General features: G+C 46.4%; 1 protein-coding gene across 7 annotated transcripts in view; it reads left to right on the forward strand.

The window, feature by feature from the left end:
* Positions 1 to 4,418: 4,418 nt before the first annotated feature.
* The window catches only part of ACACB (acetyl-CoA carboxylase beta), a 126,062-nt gene continuing 105,811 nt past the window's right edge, over positions 4,419 to 24,669 (forward strand). For 3 of the 7 annotated variants that reach the window (XM_001508180.4, XM_039915121.1, XM_029049312.1), the window contains exons 1-3: positions 4,421 to 4,558; positions 8,357 to 8,494; positions 12,840 to 13,468. In XM_001508180.4, the coding sequence (XP_001508230.4) occupies positions 12,849 to 13,468 (620 nt within the window). In that variant the 5' untranslated portion in view covers positions 4,421 to 4,558; positions 8,357 to 8,494; positions 12,840 to 12,848. Of the gene's footprint in view, positions 4,559 to 8,356; positions 8,495 to 12,839; positions 13,469 to 22,019; positions 22,456 to 24,669 lie in introns of those variants that run through there. The other 4 variants (XM_029049315.1, XM_029049316.2, XM_029049313.2 and 1 more) reach the window with 3 other exon arrangements.

The following is a 24,669-nucleotide window of genomic DNA, read 5'->3' on the forward strand; positions in this document are numbered from 1 at the left end:
AGAACCTACCAGTTAATTTTCCTTAGAAGGAGATCCAAATGGGACAGGAACTGTGTCTGAGCTGCTTATATTTTATTACCTCAGCATTTAGCACAGAGCTCAGCACATAGGGAGCACTTAATAAATACCCAAATTCTTATTCACCTAGAGTTTGCAGAGCACTGTACTAAGCACTGGGAAGTACAATTCAGTAAGAAATACAGTCCCTGCCCTCAAGGAGCTTACAATTTCATGGGGAAGACAAGCCATTCACAAGCATATTGTCTCTAAATTAGTAACATAATAAAAAAAAGTAAAGGTGTGAGAAAAGCATTTCCTAACAGCACTGATGTCAGCTCTAGAATGTAAGCCCGCGGAGGGCAGGGAAAATGTCCATCTGCTCTTAGTCTCTCAAGTGCTCAGTACAGGAAAGAGCCCCGGTTTGGGAGTCAGAGGTCATGGGTTCTAATCCCGCCTCTGCCACCTGTCAGCAGTATGACTTTGGGCAAGTCACTTCACTCCTCTGGGCCTCAGTTCCCTCATCTGTAAAGTGGGGATGAAGACTGTGAGCCCCACGTGGGGCAACCTGATGACCTCGTATCTACCCCAGTGCTTAGAACGGTGCTTGGCACATATTAAGGGCTTAACAAATACCATCATCACCATTATTATTATTATTAGAGTGCTCCGCACACAGTAAGCGCTCAGTAAATAGGAGTGATTGACTGAGAGCCCGGGGGGATTTGGGGACATCTGTTGGTGCTGGTCAGGGAGAAGGGCTCATTGTTACTAGGGAGCAGAAAGCCCCTCCCACCAAGAGAGGATAATATTCATTGTTTCATTGAAAGTTCTTAACAGAGCTATTCTGAGAACCAGTGAAAGTTCCCAGAAGCCCCGCTTGACGTGGACACTGAGGGTTGGCTATAAAGCAGCCAAGCCGTATAAACAGCAAAATGTTTCACATATTAGTTGATCTGAAGAATAAATAATTCATGGCGAATTAGCCACTGACATCAGCTTCTTTTCGGAGATTCACTTTGCTCTCTCTTGTGCGTTGTGGTTTACTGCTGTCAGTTTACTCCGGAATGCAGCCTGTTTGTACTTCAATTTATTTATTTATTGTTTTTTAAGGGCGGTCATCAGAGGAGCATGTTTGGGATTTTTTTGTGAGGGGGCCCACTCCTCTTCTTACACTTGAAAGCCCTCGAAAGGAAAAGAAGGTAGGTGGAACTTTTGACCCCCTTTATTACGGAAGACTCCTGATGTCTCCTTTCTCTTGATAAAAGTAGAGTCGATAGTGTCTGGCTCCTTGTCCTGAGGGTTGGTTAATCCATGGTTGGAGGGTTGCATGGGGAACGAGGTTGGTTAATCCACGGTTTGAGGGTTGCATGGGGAGGGCTTTTGTCGATGAGGACAAATCGGAACGATTTTAGAACTACATACTGATTATTTAGGCATTTCTGGGAAGAAGAGGTATGCAGCAATATGCTTGCTGACGTACCCAAATTACCGAGGTTACCCTCTGTAATGTCCACCTCTCTCTAACAGATGAACAGGTAAGCACTCTTTTTTGTGGTATTCGTTAAATGCTTTCTATGTAATAGGCACTGTACTGAGCACCGAGGTAGATACAAGATAATTCTCCCTCTAGTCTGTGAGGTCGTGGGCAGGGAATGTGTCTGTTGTTATATTGCAGTCTCCGAAGCACACAGAAAGCTCTCAATAAATACGAATGAATGAATTGGGTTGGACACAGTCCCTGTCCCATATAGGGTCACAATCGTCATCCCATTTGACAGGTGAGGTAACTGAGGCCCAGAGAAGTAAAGTGACTTGCCCGAAGTCACACAGCAGATATGTGGCAGAGCTGGGGTGAGAACCCAGGTCCTCTTGACCCCCTCAGGGCCATGCTAGGCTACGCTGCTTCCTGTGGGAGGGCCCAGCCAGGCTCTGGCCTCCGGATGGGAGTGAGGGACAGGCCCCTCTCCCCTCAGTCCTGCCCCGCCCCTGCCTGTAACGTAGCCCTTTGAAACTCAGGTCCCTCAGCTCCTGTGCACATTCATTCCCTCTTTCATTCAACCGTAATAAGCGCTTGGGAAAGGACAATACAACAATAAAACAGTGACATTCATTCCTCCCCCACATCCTCCTTCCTCCTTGAATCAGCTCCCGGCTCCTTCCTTCAGCTTTCTTCATTCGTTCAATTGTAATTATTGAGTGCTTACAGTGTGCAGAGCACTGTACTAAGCGCTTGGGAGAGGACAATAGAACAGTAAGCAGACACATTCCCTGCCCACAAAGAGCTTACAGACTAGAGAGGGAGACAGATATTAGTATAAATAAGTAAGGGACAGATACGGGACATCAGTGCTGGGGCCTGGGAGGGGAGATGGATAAAGGGAACAACTCAGGGTGATGCAGAATGGAGTGGGAGAAGAGGAAAGGAGGGCTTAGTCAGGGAAGGCCTCTTGGAGGAGATGGGCCTTCAGTAAGGCTTTGAAGGCGGGGAGAGTAATCGTCTGTCAGATATGAGGAGGGAGGGCGTTCCAGGTCAGAGTCAGGATGTGGGCAAGGGGTCAGTGGTGAGATAGATGAGATGGAGGTACAGTGAGAAGGTTGGTATCTGAGGAGCGAAAGCCACTCCCTCCCATCCCCCCCCAGTCTCCCCAGTCTGTGGCCCCATCTGGCCCTGTGTGGCCTGTCTTCATTTCTTTTTAAAATCTCTGCCACCCCTTCCCTAGAAGCAGCATGGCCTAGTGGCTAGAGCCTGGGCCTGGGAGTCAGAAAGACCTCGGTTCTGATTCCAGCTCCACCACTTGTCTGTGGTGTGACCTTGAGCAGGTCACTTCACTTCTCTGTGCCTCAGTTACCTCATCTGTAAAATGGGGATTAAACCCGAGCCCCATGTGGGACAGGGACTGTGTCCAATCTGATTAATATGCATCAACCCTGGTGCTTAGCACAGTACCTGGCATTTAGTAAGCACATAACAAATACTATTAAAAAAAACTCCTTGAGGGCAGGGGTCATATCTACTTAATCCTTTTGTGCTACCCTCTAGACTGAAAGGTTGTTGTGGGCAGGGAATGTGTCTGTTATATTGTGTTCTATTCTTTCAGGTGACTAGAATGGTGCTCTGCACACAGTAAGCGCTCAATAAATGTGATTGCCTGATTGATTGAGCTCCCAAGCACTTAGTACAGTGAGCGCTCTGCCTATAGTAGGAGCTCAGTAACTACTATCGCTGGCAGGCCCCAAACCTCCCCAGCTTCACTGAGTAATATGCACAATCTAGCCCAGTCCTTTTTTTGAGCAGTGGCACATATTGTGAGAGCCAGAGGGGTGAAGGTGCCATCTGGGACTGTGACTGATTGAAGGATTGTAGGACATCTCCATATGTTCGTCTCAGCACTAAGAAGCGTTCACCCTCCACGGGGAAGCAGCGTGGCTACTGGAAAAGAGCATAGGCCTGGAAGTTGGGAGACCCAGGTTCTATTCCCAGCTCTGCCACTTTGGATAGAGTCAATATATATATAATAATATATACATATCACCCTTTGGTGATAATAATAATGATAATATTAGTTTCAGCCCTGGGTAGATACAGGATAATTGGGTTGGACACAGGAAATGTCACTGCAGACACTATATATGCTCGGGGCGGCTTTCCTGGAAAATTACCCGCTTGTTGACTTGCAATTTGCCTCCAGCACTCATCAGCCCCCTGTACCCTTTGCTCTGTGGTTTCACAGCTGGCTACCCACCAAGTGTCAGGGGACCAGTCCCTCCCTGTAGATGGCAGCTGAACTTTGTTCTACATAACGAGCCTCCGTCCACCCAACTTCGCAACCCCGGGGTCGGGCAGGAGGCTCCTGCAACAGTTTCCCAAGTGCCGCCTGCGCTTGGATCTCCTTCCTTTCTTAAATGTCCCCAGCGATAGGAAAATTCTGATGGAGCCGACTGGTAAAGTGAGAGGATTTGCTAAATGGCAAAAAGAAGTCAGGTGAGAGGTGCAACTCTTAACCCCTTCAGGTTCTCCCACCCCCTCGCCCAGACGTGTTCCCCAAAGCCTTTCCTGGAAGACTAACGCAGGAATTGCTTTGATGGAATTAGGATTCAAGGCTGTGGCAACAGGACGTGTCAGTAGGCTGTTTACTAAGATATTAAGAAACTGTCTCGCACTCGGGGTGGGGCTTCATGGTTAGAGGGTCATAACCGAACGGGCTTTTCAATGCACCCCGCTTGGAATTTCGAATGAAACGGGATGGAAGCTGAATCCTCCCTGGGAAAACTGCTTTTCCTACAGGCTCCGAGTTGGGAAATGTATCCCATTTCCTCTGTGTTGCAGGAGGATTGTCCCTGCCCTGCAGAACCGAAATGGTTAAATGCTAGCAGGCTATTTTTAAACAGCAGGGGCCGATTAAATTAAAATTGGCATTGACTCTCACACTGCCCAATGCAGTCTTGAATCTTAGAGGATATGAGTCTGGAAGAATAAATGTGCTCCTGGAAACTAGAATCACAAAACCAAAGTGTCCAGGACATGAGAGAAATCAAGGCAACAAACTGCATGTAAGTGGTAAGTTTCCTCGGCCAGAACTTGCTGGGAACTGAAAAAAATAAATAAATAAAACGGGAGTGAAGGTTAATGGGAAAATGTAGGAGGACTAGATCTCATGACACAAGTAAAAGTTGCCGTTTATTTGTGGTTTCCAACGGAATGTAGAATCCTGACCTGTTATAAAGTGGAGAGATGGCCCTGGACAGTTTTCCTTTCAGAAAGATGGGAAAGTTGAAGAAAAGCCTTTTTCTGAGCTGCTTAGATTTTGCTGCTATTACTATAAATGGTGGTGGGATCATTTGTGTAGAAGTTCATTAAATAGTTTTTCAAGCCACTTTAGGGTTCAGCAATTTCTAGAAACTTCTTCAAACCAGGAAGCGACCAATTACTGAACAATTCTGGTTTGTTGGTTAAAAACAATGCCCTTCACTGTGAAGCCCTTGTTCCGATGACCTTAAGTCACTGGAAATCACAGTAAAACTTCCTTATTGTTACGCGCTTAGAATGGCTGGCCTTCTTTCTAATCATGTGCTTTTTTGACTTCTGTTTCTTTAGGAATCTTAGGCTTTCCTTGGGGAACTCTTGCAAAAGCTCGTATTCTTTTCAGGGTCCTCATAATACTATGTTTTGGGAGTTCTTATAAAATATTTAATATTTCTCATTTCACTACAGAGTGGTATGGGCTTACCTCCTATTTTTGCACCTTAAATCTAAGAAGTAGTAGGGTCTAGTGGATAGAGGACGGGGCTAGGAGTCAGAAGGACCTGGGTTCTAATCCTGTCTCTACCACTTGTCGTGTGACCTTGGGCCTCACTTGCCTCCTGAGTAAAAATGGGGGTTAAGACTGGGCCCCATGTAAGAGACTTGAATTGTGTCCAACCTTATTAGCTTGTATTCATTCATTCATTCAATAGTATTTATTGAGCGGTTACTATATGCAGAGCACTGTACTAAGCGCTTGGAATGTACAAATCGGCAACAGATAGAGACAGTCCCTGCCCTTTTGACGGGTTTACAGAGTAATGAAAAGCAGCATGGCCTAGAGGATAGAGCACAGGCCTGGGAGTCTGAAGGTTGTGGGTTCTAATCTGGATCTGCCACTTGTCTGCTGTGTGACCTTGGGCAATTCACTGTGCTTCTCTGGGCTTCAGTTCCCTCATCTGTAAAATGGGGATTGAGATCGTGAGCTTCCTGTGGGACAGGGACAGTGTCCAACCCGATTACCTCATATTTTCCCCAGCGCTTAGAACAATGCTTGATACATAGTAAGTCCTTAACAAATACCTTAACAAATAGAGAAGCAGCATGGCTCAGTGGAAAGAGCCTGGGTTTGGGAGTCAGAGGTCATGGGTTTGAATCCCAGCTCTGTCACTTGCCAGCTGTGTCTGTGGGCAAGTCACTTGCCCCTTCCTACCTCTCCTCCCTTCTCTCTTTCTACTGCCCACCCCGCACGCTCCGCTCCTCTGCTGCGCACCTCCTCACCGTCCCTCGGTCTCGCCTATCCCGCCGTCGACCCCTGGGTCACGTCCTCCCGCGGTCCCGGAACGCCCTCCCTCCTCACCTCCGCCAAACTGATTCTCTTTCCCTCTTCAAAACCCTACTTAAAAATCACCTCCTCCAAGAGGCGTTCCCAGACTGAGCTCCTCTTCCCCCTCTACTCCCTCTGCCATCCCCCCTTTACCTCTCCGCAGCTAAAGCCTCATTTTCCCCTTTTTCCCTCTGCTCCTCCACCTCTCCCTTCCCATCCCCACAGCACTGTACTCGTCCGCTCAACTGTATATATTTTCATTACCCTATTTATTTTGTTAATGAATTGTACATCGCCTTGATTCTATTTAGTTGCCATTGTTTTTATGAGATGTTCTTCCCCTTGACGCTGTTTAGTGCCATTGTTCTTGTCTGTCCGTCTCCCCCGATTAGACTGTAAGCCCGTCAAACGGCAGGGACTGTCTCTATCTGTTGCCGACTTGTTCATCCCAAGCGCTTAGTACAGTGCTCTGCACATAGTAAGCGCTCAAATACTATTGAATGAAAGGTAACCTAATAGCTTCATGTGTGGGTGAGGGGGAAGCAGTGGTGGAGAATTTCCCCTGACCCAGGGCCCAATCTGGCCCTGATAACGTTTTTATTCTCTGATCTCTTGCATCATTTTGTGAGGGGGTAAAATTCCACTTTCAGTCCTCCTCCCCCCACAGTCCGGAAACCTGCTTTTAAAGAGCCTTTATTTTTCCAGCCATTGGGTGTACTTTGAATGAGATGGGCAGTAGCTCTCTTTCCCTGCCGTCCTTCAGAATGCTTCTCTCTGCTTTCTGGGACACCCCCTTCCTCTCCCACAGCACGTTTTTTATTCTTTCTTTTTTAATGATATTCGTTAAGCACTTACTATGTGCCAGGCACTGTACTAAGTGCTGGGGTAGATACAAGATAAGCAGGTTGGACCCAGGCCCTGTCCCACACAGGGGTCATAGTCTTAATCCTTATTATTACAGGTGAGGGTCTAGAGACCCAGGGAAGTGAAATGACTTGCCCAGGGTCGCACAGCAGGCAAGTGGCAGAGCCAGCATTAGAACCCAGGTCCTCTGAGTCCCATACTCATGGCATAGAGAAACAGCATGGCTCAGTGGAAAGGGCACGGGCTTGGGAGTCAGGTCATGTGTTCAAATCCCGGCTCAGCCACTTGTCAGCTGTGTGACTTTGGGCAAGTCACTTAACTTCACTGTGCCTCAGTTACCCCATCTGTAAAATGGGGATTAAGGCTGTGAGCCCCACGTAGGACAACCTGATCACCTTGTATCCTCCCCAGCGCTTAAAACAGTGTTTTGCACATAGTAAGCGCTTAACAAATGCCATTATTATTATTATAGTGGCTAGAGCACAGGCCTGGGAATCCAAAGGTCATGAGTTCTAATCCCTGCCCTGCTGCTTGTCTGCTGTGTAACCTGGGGCAAGTCGCTTCAGTTCTCTGGGCCTCAATCACCTCATCCTAAAAATGGGCATTAAGACCGAGTCCACCCTGATTGGCTTGTATCCACCCCAGCACTTAAATACCACAATTATGATTATTATTATTATGATTAGAGAAGCAGCATGGCTTAGTGGCAAGAGCCCGGGCTTGGGAGTCAGAAGTCATGGGTTCAAATCCCGGCTCTGCCGCCTGTCAGCTGTGTGACTTTGGCAAGTCACTTAACTTCTCTGTGCCTCAGTTCCCTCATCTGTAAAATGGGGGGTGAAGACTGTGAGCCCTATGTAGGACAACCTGATTACCTTGTATCTACCCCAGCGCTTAGAACAGTGCTTTGCACATAGTAAGTGCTTAACAAATACCAACATTATTATTATTATTATTATTATTATTATTATTTATTATGCACGTTCCATTAGGCCAGGCTGCTTCTCACGATGTGGAGAATCGGAACCCCAGGAAGGGGAAGGAAGCTGTGTTTTCTGTGGCTTCCTTGAGGCAGCTTTTAGTTTTGGGGAAAGGGAAGTGAGGCAGATTAACAAAATAGTAGCAGCTCCCACCCTTAAGCCAGCAATAACTGAAATTCCTCCCTCCCCAGGCTCATTAGGAGGAAGCCACCCCGCCCCCCGGAGATTTGCCAGCTAAAATCTGCTTTAGCCGTGACTTCACCAGACGACTTTGTTTTAAAACACTTGGGAGTCACGAGGGCTGCTGCCTTTGGCACCTGCATTATCCTGGCGGGTAGAAAGATAAAAAAGAAAATTGTTTGGACTCGGGCTGTAAAACACAATGAAAGGAGGGTTTAGGGAACAGAAAGTCACCCTTATTTTGACCTGCATTCGCCCTCCCTCCAGCGCTAAAGAGAGCACCCTTTCTTCTCCTCCGATCCGTTGGTCCAGGCCCAAGAAGTGGAGGCTGTTGAGGTTCTGCCACTGACCTCGGAAACCTGACTCTCTAGCAAGTGACCTGGACAGCTGCAGGGACCTCTCAAGGCAAGTAGAGAAAGTTTCTCTTCTTAAACGTGAGAAGCAGCATGGTCTAGTGGTTAAAACACGGGCCTGGGAATCATTCATTCACTCGTATTTGTTGAGTGCTTTTTGTGTGCAGAGTCAGAAGGATCTGGCTTCTAATCCCACCCCTGCCACCTGTCTGCCGGGTGACCGTGGACAAATCATTTCACTTTTCCGGGCCGCAGTTATCTCATCTCTAAAATGGGGATTAAGACTGTGAGCCGTATGTGAGATAAGGACTGTGTCTCATATCTACTGCAGCGCTAGAACAGTGCTTAACACAGAGCAAGCGCTTAACAAATACCATCATCATCATCAGGGGCAGCCTAGTCTAGCGGAAAGCACACAGAGCTGGGAGTCAGGAAATCCGGATTCTAATCCTGGCCCTGACACTTGCCGTTGGGTGCCCTGGGGGGAGTCTCCGTGCCTCAGTTTTCTCTTCTGCAGAATGGGGATTCAATACCGGCTCTTCCTCCCCCATACACTGTGAGCAACACCTGGGGTAGGGACTGCATCCGACCTGATTGAACCTTATCAACCCCATGGCTTGGCACAAAGCAAGTCCTTAACACCTGCAGCAGTTATTATTATTGGGTCGATTGTTCTGAAATGGAGGGCGGGTAGTTGCTGTTCCTTCTCTATGCAGGCTCTAACTCACGGGCCTGAAGGGTTCAAAGATGCCTGTGGATGAATTCCTGCCCCCTTTTATAGAAAATCAAGCGGGGTTCCTACGTTTAAAGTCTCAAGGGCAGAATTTGAGTTGCTTGAAATACTTTGGGTGTCTAGGTGTTCTCAATGGAAACAGAGGAGAGGAAGATATTGGTGTCCTTTGGATTCCCAGACCCCCCCCTCCTCCTCCATTTGTCCTGTGATATTGGCTATTTTTATTATTAAACCACAAATGACTGCAAGATGAAATAATAACTGTGCTACTTGTTAAGCGCTTAAGGCACTATACAAAGCAAGGCAATCAGGTTGGACCCAATCCCCAGCCCACATGGGGCTCACAATCAAAATGAGAGAGAGAGATGAGAGAACAGGCATTGAACCCCCATTTTACAGATGTGGCAACTGAGGCACGGAAAAGGTAAGTGACTGGTCCCAGGTCAGACAGCAGGCATGTGGTAGAGCCAGGATTAGAAGTGATTTCCAGGTCCATGTTCTTTATAATTTCTGTAAGCTCCTTAAGCCCCTTTTGGGCAGTGAATATATCTACGCACTATTTTTTTTAATGGCATTTGTTAAGTGCTTACTATATACCAGACCCTGTTCTAAGTGCTGGGATAGATATAAACTCATCAGTGTGGTCACAGTCCATGTCCCACAAGGGTTTCACAGTCTTCACCCCCATTTTACAGATGAGGTAACCGAGGCCCAGAGAAGTGAAGTGACTTGCCCAAGATCACACAGCACACAACGGGCGGAGCCGGGATTAGAACCCAGTCCTTCTGACTCCTAGGCCCGTGATCTATCCAGTAGGCCACACTGACTCCTAAGCACATAAAACAGTGCTCTGTACACAGTAAGTGCTCCATAAATGTCCTGAATTAGGATGATCATTTTCACCGGAGGTTTCTCCGAGGGGTAGGAAAAGCCGACATCCAAAACTGCATCTTTTTATCATGGTATTTGTTAAGTGCTTACTATATGTGATAATAATAATAATGAGCAATAATAATATAATGTGTAATAATATAATTTTATTAATGGTGTGTATATATCTATGCTTAGTACAGTGTTCTACCCATAGTAAGTGCTCAATAAATACTATTGAATGAATTCTATTTATCTGTTTTGATGCTACTGATGCCAGTCTACTTGTTTTGTTGTCTGTCTGCACCCTTCTAGCCTGTGAGCCCGTTGTTGGGCAGGGATTGTCCCTATCTGTTGCCGAATTGTACCTTCCAAGAGCTTAGGCCAGTGCTCTGCACACAGTAAGCCCTCAGTAAATACGATTGAATGAATGAATGAATGTCGAGCACTGTTCTAAGAGCTGGGGTAGGTAGAGTGAAGCAGTTGGAACACAGTTCCTCTCCCCCTTGGGTCTCACAGTCACACAGAGAGCAGAGTCACACAGCCGGCAACAGATAAAGCCACTGCTGAGCCTGGGAGTGTATGTAAAACCCTTTCGAGAGAAGAGGCATTAGGTAAGTGAGAGGTTGACTATTGAGATAAAATAGGCCTGAGGTGATGCAAGATGGAGTGGGGGTGGGGAAGCCTTTCAGGCCTGCAACTCAAAATAAGCGTCTCGTTCTGGGGTAGTTGCAGGTCTGAGGAGGGACCTTGATTCAGTCGTGCAGTACAGGAGACAGAGAGAGGGTGTTAGGCAACCCTTCTGTGGGGAAAATAAGCCTAGCAAAGTGTTCTCTGACCCAGATCCTTTCTCCATGGCCTGATGTAGTGACATTATGCTTAAGATGTCGAAAGGACGGAATGCGGGCCAGGGTTCCCTCACAGTGGCTTTGGGTGCTTGTCTGGAACATCCCAGAATGGTAAATTTCAGTTCTTTTAATCTTCCTTACAGGGCTTGGGCGGTACAGTCAGGGTGTTCGGGGAAGGGAAGATAACCTCAAGGTCTTTAGGTCAATTTAAAACGGATTTAATTTTTCCCAAATTTTTGGAAGTGTCTAAAGGTCACTGGAAGTTTGAGCTGCCCTTTTCCTCTAAGGATTTCTGGTGGTTAAAGTCGTGGTGTTGAGGGCTGACCTCTTTTTAGGAATGTCTAGGGGAAGTCCTTTGGAACAAGCCAGTTGTTGCCAGTGCTTTGTTGGTTTTATAAAATAAAAATAACTTCTGCTTTACGTTTACCTTTACATGCCAGTGGGGTTATCACAGTGTTGTATAAAAGTGAGGCCAGGAGGGGATGAAAAGAACTGAGTCAGAAGGCTTCTCTTTGCCCCTTGGAATCTGTGGGCATCAAGTCAATCAAATATTAAGTGTCTGTGGAAAGCCCTCTATTTAACGTTTGGGAGAGTATGGAAGAATTACTAGACATGATTCCTGTCCTCATGGGTTTTATGAGCCTTTGTTGGTTAGGGATTGTCTCTATTTGTTGCCTAATTGTACTTTGCAAGCACTTAGCCCACTGTTCTGCGCACAGTAAGTGTTCAGTAAATACAATTGAATGAATGAACGAATGAACAATCTAGCAGGGGAGACAGTAGTGAGTAGAGCCTGGGAGTCAGAAGCACCTGGCTCTGTCACTTGTTTGGTATGTGATCCTGGGTAAGTCACTGAACTTCTCTATGCCTCGGTTACCTCATCTGTAAAATGGGGATTAAGACTGTTAGCCCCGTGTAGAACATGGACTGTATCCAACCTGATTAGCTTGAATCCACCCCAGCGCCTAGTACAGTGCCTGGCACATAGGGCTTAACAAATTCCCTTTGAAAAAAAACAACCCAAAACAGTAAAATACATTATCGAAAGCAGCGTGGCTTAATGGAAGGAGCACGGGCCTGGGAGTCAGAGTTCGTGGGTTTTAATCCGGGCTTCACCACTTGTCACTTTACTGGTATTTACTGAGCACAGTATTTTGCTTCTGGTAGAGACAGAACAACAGAGCTGGTAGCCATGTTCCCTGCCCACAAGGAGCTTACAGACTAGAGAGAGAGAAATGAGCAATTTTGAGTTTGCTGAAATAGGATACTGTTATTCTCTTACAAGTATATAGCAAAACAGCATGTAATATCTGATGTCCTTTTTTTTAGTTTTGCACAGAAAATAATAATGATGGTATTTGTTAAGCGCTTACTATGTGCCAAGCACTGTTCTAAGCGCTCGGGTAGATAAGAGCTAATCAGGTTTGGGGCTCACATCTTAATCCTCATTTTACAAACGAGGGAACTGAGGTACAGAGAAGTTAAGTTGACTTGCCCAAGGTCACATAGCAGACAAGTGGCAGAGCTGGGTTTGGAACCCAGGTCCTTCTGACTCTCGAGTACATAGGTATCTGTAAATACACAGATATAAATGAAGATTTCCTTCCCTCTCTGTAAAGACTGTATAGCAAATTTCATTTACTAATCCTCATTCGGACTTCAGGACGCTGGGTAATTTGAAGTCCATTTTGCAACTGAGAAATAGAGGCCCAAGGTCTCATTCTGTCACAGGGTCAGAGCCGGGATTAGACTTCTTAGCCCTCTGCTTGCCAAAGGGCAGCTCAATCCATCCTCCAGAGCTCCATTTAGCAATGTAAGAATTGCTAAACTTGTAAGATGATTCTTTGACTTAGCTGGCATTCAGACTAATGGATTTTTTTTTTCGAAAAGAATATTGTAATTCCGTCATCCCCATTTCAGTCACTGGCCTCTCTTCTTCATTGTAGAGTCACTGAATGCTCTTGATCTTGACTTTCCTACTCCTGACTTTTGCGTGGTTTGTGTCGAGCGCCATGGCCGACTTGAAGCCTCCTACTGCAAGTGAGCCCGAAGTCCCACCCCGAGAGCCTTCTCCGGACCCCGTGGACAAAGGGGACCCGGAAACGGCTCAAGCTCAGCAAAACTCGGAGGTGAATGAGCCCCCTTCGAGGCCCAACCAAGCCATGCCAGACCCCAGCCGGGCCTCCCAAAACCCCGGGCATCTGGCGACTCGTCCGCCGCACTGGAGACCCTCCAACGACCCTCCGGTCCTGGATGCGACGTCAGCGACGGCCGACCACCGAGCCAACGGTTTGGAAGGGTCTCCCACTCCGGACCTCTTGTCGCCCTCCGGCTCCCAGGCCAAGAGGGTCAGGCCCCTGTCCAAGGAAGACCAGAAGCAGGCCCGGATCAGAAAGCAGCTGATGACCAAGTTCATCCTGGGCTCTTTTGACGACAACTCTTCCGACGACGAGGCCGTGGCCGGGGCGTTCAAGGCCTCTTCCAGGAGGAGCAGTCGCTCGAGCTTTGGCTCCTCATCTTTTGAGACTTCCTCTCTACTGGGCCTGACGAGGTCTGAATCCACCCCGATTATGAGGTAACGTGGCTTTCCGTTTACTCAATTTCCCTAAGGAGCGAGTAGGTAGGAAATGCGGAATGGGTCGAAGCCCCTCCGATGGGGTTCTTGGCCCCGGTGCCCTGTTTTTCCGGGACTCGGATGAGCTCTGGCTGCTACACGTGAGGACCGGAAGCGTAGTTTTGACCTCTGGCCAGCTTCTTGTGGTTTTTATTTTTGCACTTTTTAAATGGAATTTGCTGTACACTTACTATGTCCCAGGCATTGTACTGAGTGCTTGGGTAGATGCAAGTTTATCAGGTTGGATAGAGTCCATGTCCTACACGGGGCTCACCGTCCTAATCCCCATTTTATAGATGAGATAACTGAGGCACAGAGAAGTGAAGTGATTTAATAATAATAAAATTGTATTTGTTACATGCTTCCCGTGTGTCAGGCACTGTACTAAGCACTGGGGTGGATATAAGTAATAGGGTTGGATAGAGTCCCTGTTCCACATAGGGTTCAGTCTTAATCCCCATTTAATATTTGAGGTCACTGAGTCCCAGAGAGGTGAAGTGACTTACCCAAGGTCACATAGCAGACAAAGATTAGGATACAGGTCCTCCTGATTCCCAGGCCCATGCTCTATCCACTAGGCCATGCTGCTTGTCTTTTGAATGAATGGATGAATGTATACTGCTGTTTTAGGATTTATTCCTTTATGGAATAAAATCTCTCAAACAGGAAGTCAGTATCTGCATGGCTGACATGAAGCCATTAGCTGGAACGGACTCTCTTCTGCCTCAACGTTACTTGCAGCGTGGCTTAGTGGTTAGAGCACGGGCCTGGGAGTCAGAAGGTTCTAATCCCAGCTCTGCCACTTGTCTGCCGTGTGACCTTGGATAAGTCACTTCGCTTCTTTGGACCTCAGTGACTTCACCTGTATAATGGAGATTAAGACTTTGAGCCCCATGTGGGACAGGGACTGTCCAACCTGATTTGCTCATCCTCACCCCAACACTTAATACAGTGTCTTGTACACAGTAAGCACTTGATAGCGCAGTTATTATTTTTGCATTTGTATTCTGCGGTTTAATTGCTGCTCCTCTGAAATCTTCCAGCCCTCTGCGGTTAAATTGCTGCTCTTCTGAAATCTTCCTGCCCCGGCTTCTTTTTTTTTTCCTCCCTTTCAGTATTCCCTTCTTAGACGGCCCTCTAGAGCCCTATTAGAGTATCATTTTCCTGACACTGCCAATAAAGAGAGGGGAGAAAGCAGGTTTGCAGTTATTTAATGGAAAGATGGACACGGTGTGATGTAACATATTTCTGATTGTTCAGGGAATGAAGTTTTATTGCGGAAGAGTTCAAGGCAGTGTGCTCATTTTCTTTACTTGTGCTTTTAACAAATACCATGAAAAAGCCTTCTGTTGAGGCCATATGACAGCCATAGAATTTTTACTGTTATACTTCAGTTAGTATTCTCACTTCTAAGAATCCATCCTGCTAGACTGAAGTCATGATGTCCGAGTCTTTCCTGGTATATTTATTACAGACTTTTAGGGTGCATTCAGCCTTCCTCGGAAATATATATGTATTTTTCTCCTTTGGACATGCTATTCAGAGTTGTCTGGGCTTTAGCTTTCTAAAGCTTATGCAACCTCACAGAAGAATCAAAAGTTATTTAATTCTCTATCCTTGCCTAAGGTATTTTCAATTTACGGAAAGTCTTCTAATTTTCTCCGTATTTCTGTCCACCCTCCCAAGATCAGATGAGAGACTTCACAGTGTAATAATAATGGTATTCATTCATTCAATCGTATTTATTGAGCACTTAATGTGTGCAGAGCACTATACTAAGCACTTGGGACTTATTGAGACCTCCGAAATGCCCTGTGCTAAGCGCTAGGGAAGTGCAGCAGAAGCCGAAGGTATGTTCCCTGTCCACAATCAATCGATGGTGTTTATTGAGTACTCACTCTTTGCAAAGCATTGTGCTAAACGCTTGAGAGAGAACAGTACAACAGAGTTGGTAGACAAGTTTCTTGCCCACAAGGAGCTTACGGCCCAATAGAAGAGACAGAAATCTGGAGAAGCAGCATGGCCTGATGGAAAGAGCATGGGGCAGAGAGTCTTCATTCTGTCAATTGGTTGATATGTGTGACCTTGGGCAAGTCACTTAACTTCTCTGTGGCTCAGTTTCCTCCACTGTAAAATGGGGCTTCGATACCTGTTCTCCTTCCTACTTAGACCGTGAGCCCCGTGTAGGACAGGGACTGTGTCCACCCTGATTAACTTGTATCTACCCCTGCCCACAAGGAGCTTAGAATATAATAGAATTGGAATAAATAAAATCGAATGATCAGTTGTACAACTGATTGTGCAAAAATACACAAGTGCTGAAGATAGAGGTAGGATTCAGCTTTTGTGTGTCAGAGAAAGATATTTTCCATCTGCTCTGGGAATTGCCCGCACATATATCTTAGTCCATTGTGGCTCTGAATTTTCATATTCTTCTTGCTTAAAGATAAAAGTTGCAGAATTTAACAGCTGATAAAGACCTGTGCCTCTCTTTCCCTCCCACCCTCTTTCTGCTCTCCCTTCTTTTTCCCATTCTGGTGACTTTTTCCCCTGCCACCACTGGTTCAGTGTCCAACCTGATTAGCTTGTATCTACTTGAATTACATAGTACTTAGTGCTCTGCCTTAATGCAGTGCCTGGTGCTTAGTACAATGTTTGAGACAGTGCCTGGCACATAGTAAGTGCTTAATAAATACCACAATTCTTCTTATTATTGGGGTAAGCCCACTTCTGACTGGATGACTTTTTTCCAAGAAACCCGAAGTGCTTTACAGCCATTATCTCATCGATCCTCAACGGGGAAGTAGCGTGGCCTAGTGGTTAAAAGCAAAAGCCTCGGAGTCAGCAGGCCTGGGTTCTAATCCCAGCTCCACCACTTGCCTGCTGGCAAGCTTTCTCTGTGACCCGGCTTTATCAACTTTAAAATGGGGATTTGGTTACCTGTTTTACTTAGAGCAGGAGCCCCGTGTGGGACAAAAGACTGTGTCTGACCTAATTTGTATCTACCCCAGCGCTTAGAACAGTGCTTGACATATAGGAAGTGTATCAAACAAGTACCAAAAAGCAAAAAATCAGAACACCTGTGGTTAGGCATGAGCAAATGTTTTCTTCTTCCACATCGCTGTCAGCGAAACTGAGCAAAGTAGTGATTATGTGATAGACAGGACTGTTAGGACCCTGGAGCTCAGATTATAACAGTCATTTATACATACTTTTTTTTTTGTTTTATTGGTATTAGGCAATTACTATGTGCCAGGCACTGTACTGAGCTCTGGGGTAGATATAAGTTAATCAGGTTGGACACGGACCGTGTCTCACATAATAATAATAATGGTATTTGTTAAGCGTTTACTATGTGTCTAGCACTGTTCTAAGTGCTGGAGGGATACAAGGTCATCAGGTTGTCCCACGTGGGGCTCACAGCCTTAATCCCCATTTTATAGCTGAGGTAACGAAGTCCCAATATTGCCAACATCTGCCCTTTCCTCTCCATCCAAACGGCTATCGTAAGCTCTCATAATATCCTTGCTGGATTATTGTGTCAGTCTTCTCTCTGATCTCCCTTCCTCCTGTCTCTCCCCACTCCAGTCTGTTCTTCATTCCGCTGCACGGATCATCTTCCTGCAGAAACGCTCTGGGCATGTCACTCCCCTCCTTAAAAACCTCCAGTGGTTGCCTATCAACCTCCGCATGAAACAAAAACTCCTCGCTGTGGGCTTCAAGGCTCTCCATCACCTTGCCCCCTCCTACCTCACCTCTCTTCTCTCCTACTGCCTACCCCACACGTTCTGCCCCTCTCCCACTCACCTTCTCACCGTCCCCCGTTCACGCCTATCCTGCCGTCAACCTCTGGCCCACGTCCTCCCACTGTCCTGGAATGCCCTCCCTCCTCACCTCCACCAAACTCACTCTCTTCCTCTCTTCAAAGCCCTACTGAGAGCTCACCTCCTCCAAGAGGCCTTCCCAGACTGTTTCCCCTTTCCCTCTGCTCCTCCCTCTCTCCCTTCCCCTCAGCACTGTGCTCATTTGTATATATTTTTATTACCCTATCTATTTTGTTAATGAGGTGTCTATCCCCTTGATTCTATTTATCGTGATCATGTTGTCTTGTTTTTGTCCGTATGTCTCACCCGATTAAACCGTGAGCCCGTCACTGGGCAGGGGTGGTCTCTATCTGTTGCTGAATTGTACATGCCAAGTGCTTAGTACAGTGCTCTGCACATAGCCCTCAATAAATACTGTTGAATGAATGAATGAAGTGACTTGCCCAAGGTCACCCAGCAGCCAAGTGGTGAAGCTGGGATTAGAACCCAGGTCCTTCTGTCTCTCGGGCCCAGGCTCTATCCTAGAGGATAGAGCTTCTCTAAGTTCATTAAAGGTGGTCTGTTCTCAGCTCACTGAGGACAGGAATGGGTCTGTTTATTATTATATCGTATTCTCCCAAGCGCTTAGCATGGTGCTTTGCACACAGCAAGCGCTCGGTAAATACGATTGAATGAATGAATAGTGGCCCCTTATCTTAAAAGAGTAGCTTTGGCACTCTGGGTGGGTGAGGTATTGATTAAGAGTTGGGAGGAGGGTATTTGTGTCTATCTAGGTCTCAAACTGTTCCCTTCCTTCACTGGTGTTTTGAGGTAAGAAAAAAGTAAAAAGTGGACAGGGGTAATATCCTACTGTTATTACTAATAATAATTGTCTTTGTTAGAGGCTTAATTTGGGCCAAGCACTCTACCGACCGCTGGCGTAGATAAAAGATTGTTGGGTCAGACACTTCCTCGAGGTTCGAGAGAGACCTGGAGGTTAAATATTGGGGGTGGGGAAGAAGGGTCCAAAATAATAATAATAATAATGTTGGTATTTGTTAAGCGCTAACTATTTGCAGAGCACTGTTCTAAGCGCTGGGGTAGAGACAGGGTAATCAGGCTGTCCCACGTGAGGCTCACAGTCTTAATCCCATTTTACAGATGAGGTAACTGAGGCACAGAGAAGTGAAGTGACTTGCCCACAGTCACACAGCTGACAAGTGGCAGAGCTTGGATTTGAACCCATGACCTCTGACTCCCAAGCCTGTGCTCTTTCCACTGAGCCACGCGGCTTCCCTATCGCGGGGCCCAGCGAGAGCAAGGGATACTAGAAATAAGGGCAAAAACCATAATCTTGAGAAATGGGAGGGTGGTCAAACTGGCCATAATCATTGACTTAACCCTAGCATGGCATAGTGGATAGAGCATGGGCCTTAGAATCAGAAGGGCTTGGGTTCTAATCCTGCCTCAGTTACCTAATCTGTAAAATGCGTACTATGACTGAGAGCCCCAGGAGGGACAGGGACTGGGTCCAACCTGACTGGCTTGTATCTATCCCATTGCTCAGTCCCGTGCCTGACACCAGGTGAGCCCTTAGGAGATACTCCAGTTCTCTTCTCTCATCCCAATCAGAAAAGCAGGATTTTCAGTATGCCTCCAGTGTGAGCTGGCTCAGGGCCTCTCCACTCTGACTTTCCATGAACTCTTTCCTTTATCCTACTTTCCCAAGTGCTTAGTGCCGTGGTCTGCGGACAAGAAGTCCTCAATAAATGCCATTGATTGATTTTTTTTTCCTCATGGTAATTGTTCGGACCTTACTATGTGCCAAGCATCTTTCTAAGCTCTGGGGCAGATCCAAGTTAACTAGGGCTGACCCAGTCCCTGTTCCAGTGGGGCTCGCAGCTTAAGTAGGAGAACCATCCTTTGGAAAACCTCTGATGGTTCTGATCCATCTTTCCGTGAGGTTCGTAAAACATTCGTTTATTCTACAAATGTACCGGCTTGGCACAAGACTGGAACGAAACAGTTGGAGTGAAAGGCTGGCAGAGGAGGAACTCACCCCATCAGCTCTTCAGTCATATTTATCGAGCGCTTACTGTGAGCAGAGCACTGTACCAAGCGCTTGGGAGAGTACAGTTCAACAATAAACAGACATGTTCTGTGCTCACGATAAGGGTGGGAGACAGATATAAATAAATGACAGATATGTACATAAGTGCTGTGGGACTGGAAGGGCGGAAGAACAAAGGGAGCAAGTCAGGGTGATGCAGAAAGGAGTGGGAGAAGAAGAAAGGGGGGGCTCAATCTGGAAAGGCCTCTTGGAGGAAGTGGGCCTTCAATAATAATAATAATATTGGTATTTGTTCAGCGCTTACTATGTGCAGAGCACTGTTCTAAGCGCTGGGGTAGATACAGGGTAATCAGGTTGTCCCACGTGAGGCTCACAGTCTTAATCTCCATTTTACAGATGAGGTAACTGAGGCACAGAGAAGTGAAGTGACTTGCCCATGGTCACACAGCTGACAAGTGGCAGAGCTGGGATTCGTACCCATGACCTCTGACTTCCAAGCCCGGACTCTTTCCACTGAGCCACGCTGCTCCTCTAGAGCTTTGAAGGAGGAGAGAGTCATTGTCTTATTTCTAAATCACTCTTCCTAGGTTTTGGGAGACCTTGGATAAGAATCTCATTTCACTTTCATTGAACATCTTTGAAAACTGGACTGTGATCAAGGTTTGGGGAGGTTTAATTCAGCCAGGGTAAAGTGCTTTGAGAATCTCAAGGGCCTTTCAGTCATAAACTGTTAAATTATGTAGAGGAAATAATATTCTTTCCTTTGGGGGTCGGATGGGGAAGCAGCGTGGCCTAGTGGGAAGAACAGCATCCTAAGAGTCAGAGGACGTGGGTTCTAATTTCGGTTCTGACACTCATCTGCCGTGTGATCTTGGGCAAGTCACTTCACTGGGCCTCAGACACCTCATCTGTAAAATATTCTCCCTCCTATTTAGATAGACTGTGAGCCCCATGTGGGACTGTGTCCAACCTAATTATCTTGTATTTATTCTAGCACTTAGTGCTTGGAACTTCTGTGTGACCTTGGGCAAGTCACTTCACGTCTATGGGCCTCAGTTACCTCATCTGTAAAATGGGGATTGAAACTGTGAGCCCCATGTGGGACAGGGACTGTGTCCAACCTAATTTGCTTGTATCTACCCCAGTGCTTAGTACAGTGCCTGGCACTTAGTAAGTGCTTAAAAAATACCAGAATTATTATTATTGCTACATAAGTACTTAACAAGTACCATAAAAAAAATGTAGCCACTATTTTGAAAGGAGTTTATTTTTTTTCCCCCTTAAATCCAGTATTTACAGACCCTGTTTTGCTCCTGGAGGCAAGGGGAGAAATCAATACCATTATTCTGGTCATTTCTCCCAGGTTACTTTACTTAATAGAATTTTGCTGTTGATTTTGGTTAAGAAGTCTTTGTCCCTGACCTGAGTTTTCCCCCTACACTCTCCACAAGTTAAACTTGGTCTCTTGCTAAATATGATAAGAAATCTAGTAATGTGAAACTAAAGCTACAGCTAAGCACCAACTGTTCAATAAGAAGATTTCCAAGCTAATATATTGAAATACTGTTAGTGCAAGCTTGAATTCCTTTTCCCTCCCCTAATTGTGAGAATGGATTATTTTGTGGATGCTGTTGGAAAAGAGGCAATTTATTGGTATGCCAAGTAAAAAGAAACATCCCTCCAAGTCCGAGTGTTCATTTAGCCGTAAGAATCAGTTGCAGGTGAAGATGGAGGGTGTCTTTCTATTGGAGGGGTTACTAAAGGAAAATTGCAGAAGCAGCGTGATTTAGTGGAAAGAGCCTGGGCTTGGGAGTCAGAGGTCGTGGATCTAATCCCGCTCCTGCCACTTGTCAGCTGTGGGACTTTGGGTAAGTCACTTCACGTCTCTTGGCCTCAGTTCCCTCATCTGTCAAATGGGGATGAAGTCTGTGAGCCCCACGTGGGACACCCTGATTACCTTGTATCTACCCCAGTGCTTAGAACAGTGCTTGGCACAGAGTAAGCACTTAGAAAATGCTGCCATTATTATTAAATTAACTGCTCCCTCTGAATGCCCCTATTGTATTGGAATCTTGGCTGCTTCACCGCATCATAAAGTCCATCGTGATCCTGGGGCTTCATGAGCCGATAGTTCATTTAAAATACTAAAATGAAAATCCTGGAGGGATTGAAAGAGTGGCTCGTTTCTGGTTTCAGAATCTGCAGACTTCCTGAAAGGTTTCTTCTTTTAACTGAATTCTTCCCCTCCCCATCCCCCTTTTGAGATTTCCCCATTGCTCATTGGGCTGTGGGGTTTCTCCAGTGGAAAAAGAGTGGGACCTATTGATTCCACATGAGTCAGAATGATCCTGAAGAGTTTAGGGATCACAAGCAAGCTTTCCTTCTTTCAGAAAGACCTAAGGGAAAGAGAATTTATGCGGTTGAAAAATTTGCTGGCCCATCCCCCAGTTCCTATTGGCCGGGGGGAAGGCATTCTGTAAATTAAGCAGCTCAACGAGCGGCAGCTGTGCTGGCAGGTGTGAGGCAAATTGTTTCTTTGTCAATTTGCCATTTTCAAAATCCAGGATTTGGGGAAGGGTGAGGGCAGGAGGTTTGTTTGGGGAAGTGGAGTCTGGGGCCTGCTCCCTTTTGGTTTCTGGTTTTGAGAGAAGCCAGTCAAAGCAGCTCAAGGTCACTTAAGGAGAGTTTCTGATGCGGGCCACAGGGGGCTGCCGTGTTGTTGTGGCTGGTGCGGCCTCCGGGAGCCAGCTGGAACTCGGTCCGGTCCGGCAGGAGGAAATAGAGGGCCGACTCGGACGCCGCTGACGTTTTGGAAAGCGAGAGGAAGCTGCCGGGGCGGAGGAGTGGGGGCCGGGGCTCCCCCTTAAGTGGGGGGTGAAACTTGCCTGGTTGGCATGAAGGGGATGTGTAAGGAACACTTGAAGTTTCTCCTTGGCTGGAAGCGTTCCCCACGATGCCGCTTCCTGGGGACGTGGGGGTTGCCCCGATAGAGGGCTGGGCCCCGATGGGAGCCGGCAGGCCGGAGACATGAGCCCTGCCAAGGGCAAGCTCTGCTTTCCTGACTGCAAAGTGAAGTAAGTAGCTGGGGTCCTGGAGTTTTCTGGTGGGGGATGGGTCTGTGTGTGTGTGGTAGCATGGTGTGTAGAATTGGATCCTTCTCTCAGTCGAGACCGCCTACGAGTATGTCCCCCCAGTATGGGTGGGAAATGAAATTTGGATTCCAGTTTTCATTCCTTTCAGGCCCATCCCAATACGTCCACTGGAAACTCGATTTTATTGGCTAGAGATGAGGCAGGGCCCTAGATCCGAACAAAATCCGAACATTACAACAGCTGGGAGCTGCCAATTTTAATTTTTTTTTTAAGAGATTGGGAGAAGCGGCGAGTTATTCAGGAATACAGCATGTGCCTGTTTTGTTTTTTTCCCCCTGACTCATTCCTCTGACGGGAAGACTATCGCTGACAAACGGCGAACTGCTTTTCAAGGCAAAGTGAAGAGCTAGTTGAACTTGAATGTATATTCAATACTCCAACCCCCAAAGGTCTTTTTTTTTTAACAATTTTATGATATTTGGTAAGTGCTTATTATGTGCCAGGCACAGTACTAAGCACGGGGTAGATATCAGTTAATCAAATTAGACCCAATTCATTCCCACATGGGGCTCACAGTCTTTATCCCCATTTCACGGATGAGGGAACTGAGGCCCAGGGAATTGAAGCAACCTGCCCAAGATCACACAGTAGACAAGCAGCAGAGGGAGGATTCGAACCCAGGGCCTCTGACCAGACTCTTTCGACTAGGCCACGTTGCTTTGCATTTAACATGAAAACTGCTAAAGTCCTGAGAGCTGTTTGTAGGATTTTTTTTTATGTTAAACGCTTACTATGTGTCAAGCCCTGTCCTAAACCCTGTGGTAAATATAAGTAAATAAGGTGGGAAGGGAGAGACCTGGGCTCAGGAGGCTGCAGTGACCCTAGGGCTGGTTGCCTGAAGGTGAGCTTTAGAACATTCCATTTCTCATGTAGCATGCCTGGGTAGAGGAGAATAGTAATTTGGTGGTATTCATTATGCGCCAAGCACTGTGCTGGATTCGACACAAGGTGATCAGATGGGACACCGCCCCCGTCCCACACAAGGATTATAGTCCAAAAAGATGGGAGAACAGATGAGAGAAGCAGCGTGGCTCAGTGGAAAGAGCCCGGGCTTTGGAGTCAGAGGTCTTGGGTTCGGATCCTGGCTCTGCCACTTGTCAGCTGTGTGATTGTGGGCAATCACTTAACAGTTACCTCATCTGTAAAATGGGGACATTTTAGACTGTGAGCCTGATGTGGGATAACCTGATTACCCTGTAAATCTACCTCATCGCTTAAAACAGTGCTTTGCACATAGGAAGCACTTAACAAATACCAACATTATTATTATAATTATATTTGATTCCCCATTTTACAGATGAGGAAACGGAGGCCCAGAGAAGTTAAGCAACTTACATAAGGACACACAGGAGATTAGTGACAGAGTCGGGATTAGGACCCGGGTCTCTTGACTCCCAATCCTGGATAACCTTTAAACTGTAAAGCATCTTCTAGGAATCTTTTCCTCAGTAGACCCCACTTGGTGTTCTTGTGTCTTTGCACGAATTGTAAAATATAATGCTTATTCATTTGTTTCAATGTATTTCTCCGTTCATGTCATTTGAAGTTGATAGAGGGCAGGAAACATGGGGAAGAATTGTTGCCTAGAGGAAAAAGCGAGGGCCTGGAAGTTAGAGAACCCAAGTTCTAATATTGGTTTTTCCACTTGTGTGACCTTGGGCAAGGCACTCAACTTCTTTGTGCCTCAGCTACCTCATCTGTAAAATGAGGATTAAGACTGTGAGCCCCACATGGGACAACCCGATTACCTTGTATTTACCCCAGTCCTTGAACAGTGCTTGGCATGTAGTAAGAGCTTGACAAATACCATAATTATTATTACTTGTTTGCTGTGTCACCTTGAGTTAGTCACTTCACTTTTCTGTGCTTCACTTCCCTCCTTTGTAATCCCTGTTCTCCCTCCTATTTACATTATGAAACCCTATGTGGGACAGAGACCGTGTCCAACCTGATTATCTTGTATCTTCTCCAGTGCTTAGAACAGTGCTTGCCACATAGTAAGCGCTGAATAAATACAATAAAAAAAGACCCAGCACCATTTATTTTGGTATTAAGTCCATACTCTGAGCCAAACACTGTTCTGAACACTGGGAGAGATACAAGAGAATCAGATCAGATACAATCTCTGTTCTACAC

This window comes from Ornithorhynchus anatinus, chromosome 21, assembly GCF_004115215.2.
Source record: "Ornithorhynchus anatinus isolate Pmale09 chromosome 21, mOrnAna1.pri.v4, whole genome shotgun sequence".
Lineage (NCBI taxonomy): Eukaryota > Metazoa > Chordata > Mammalia > Monotremata > Ornithorhynchidae > Ornithorhynchus > Ornithorhynchus anatinus.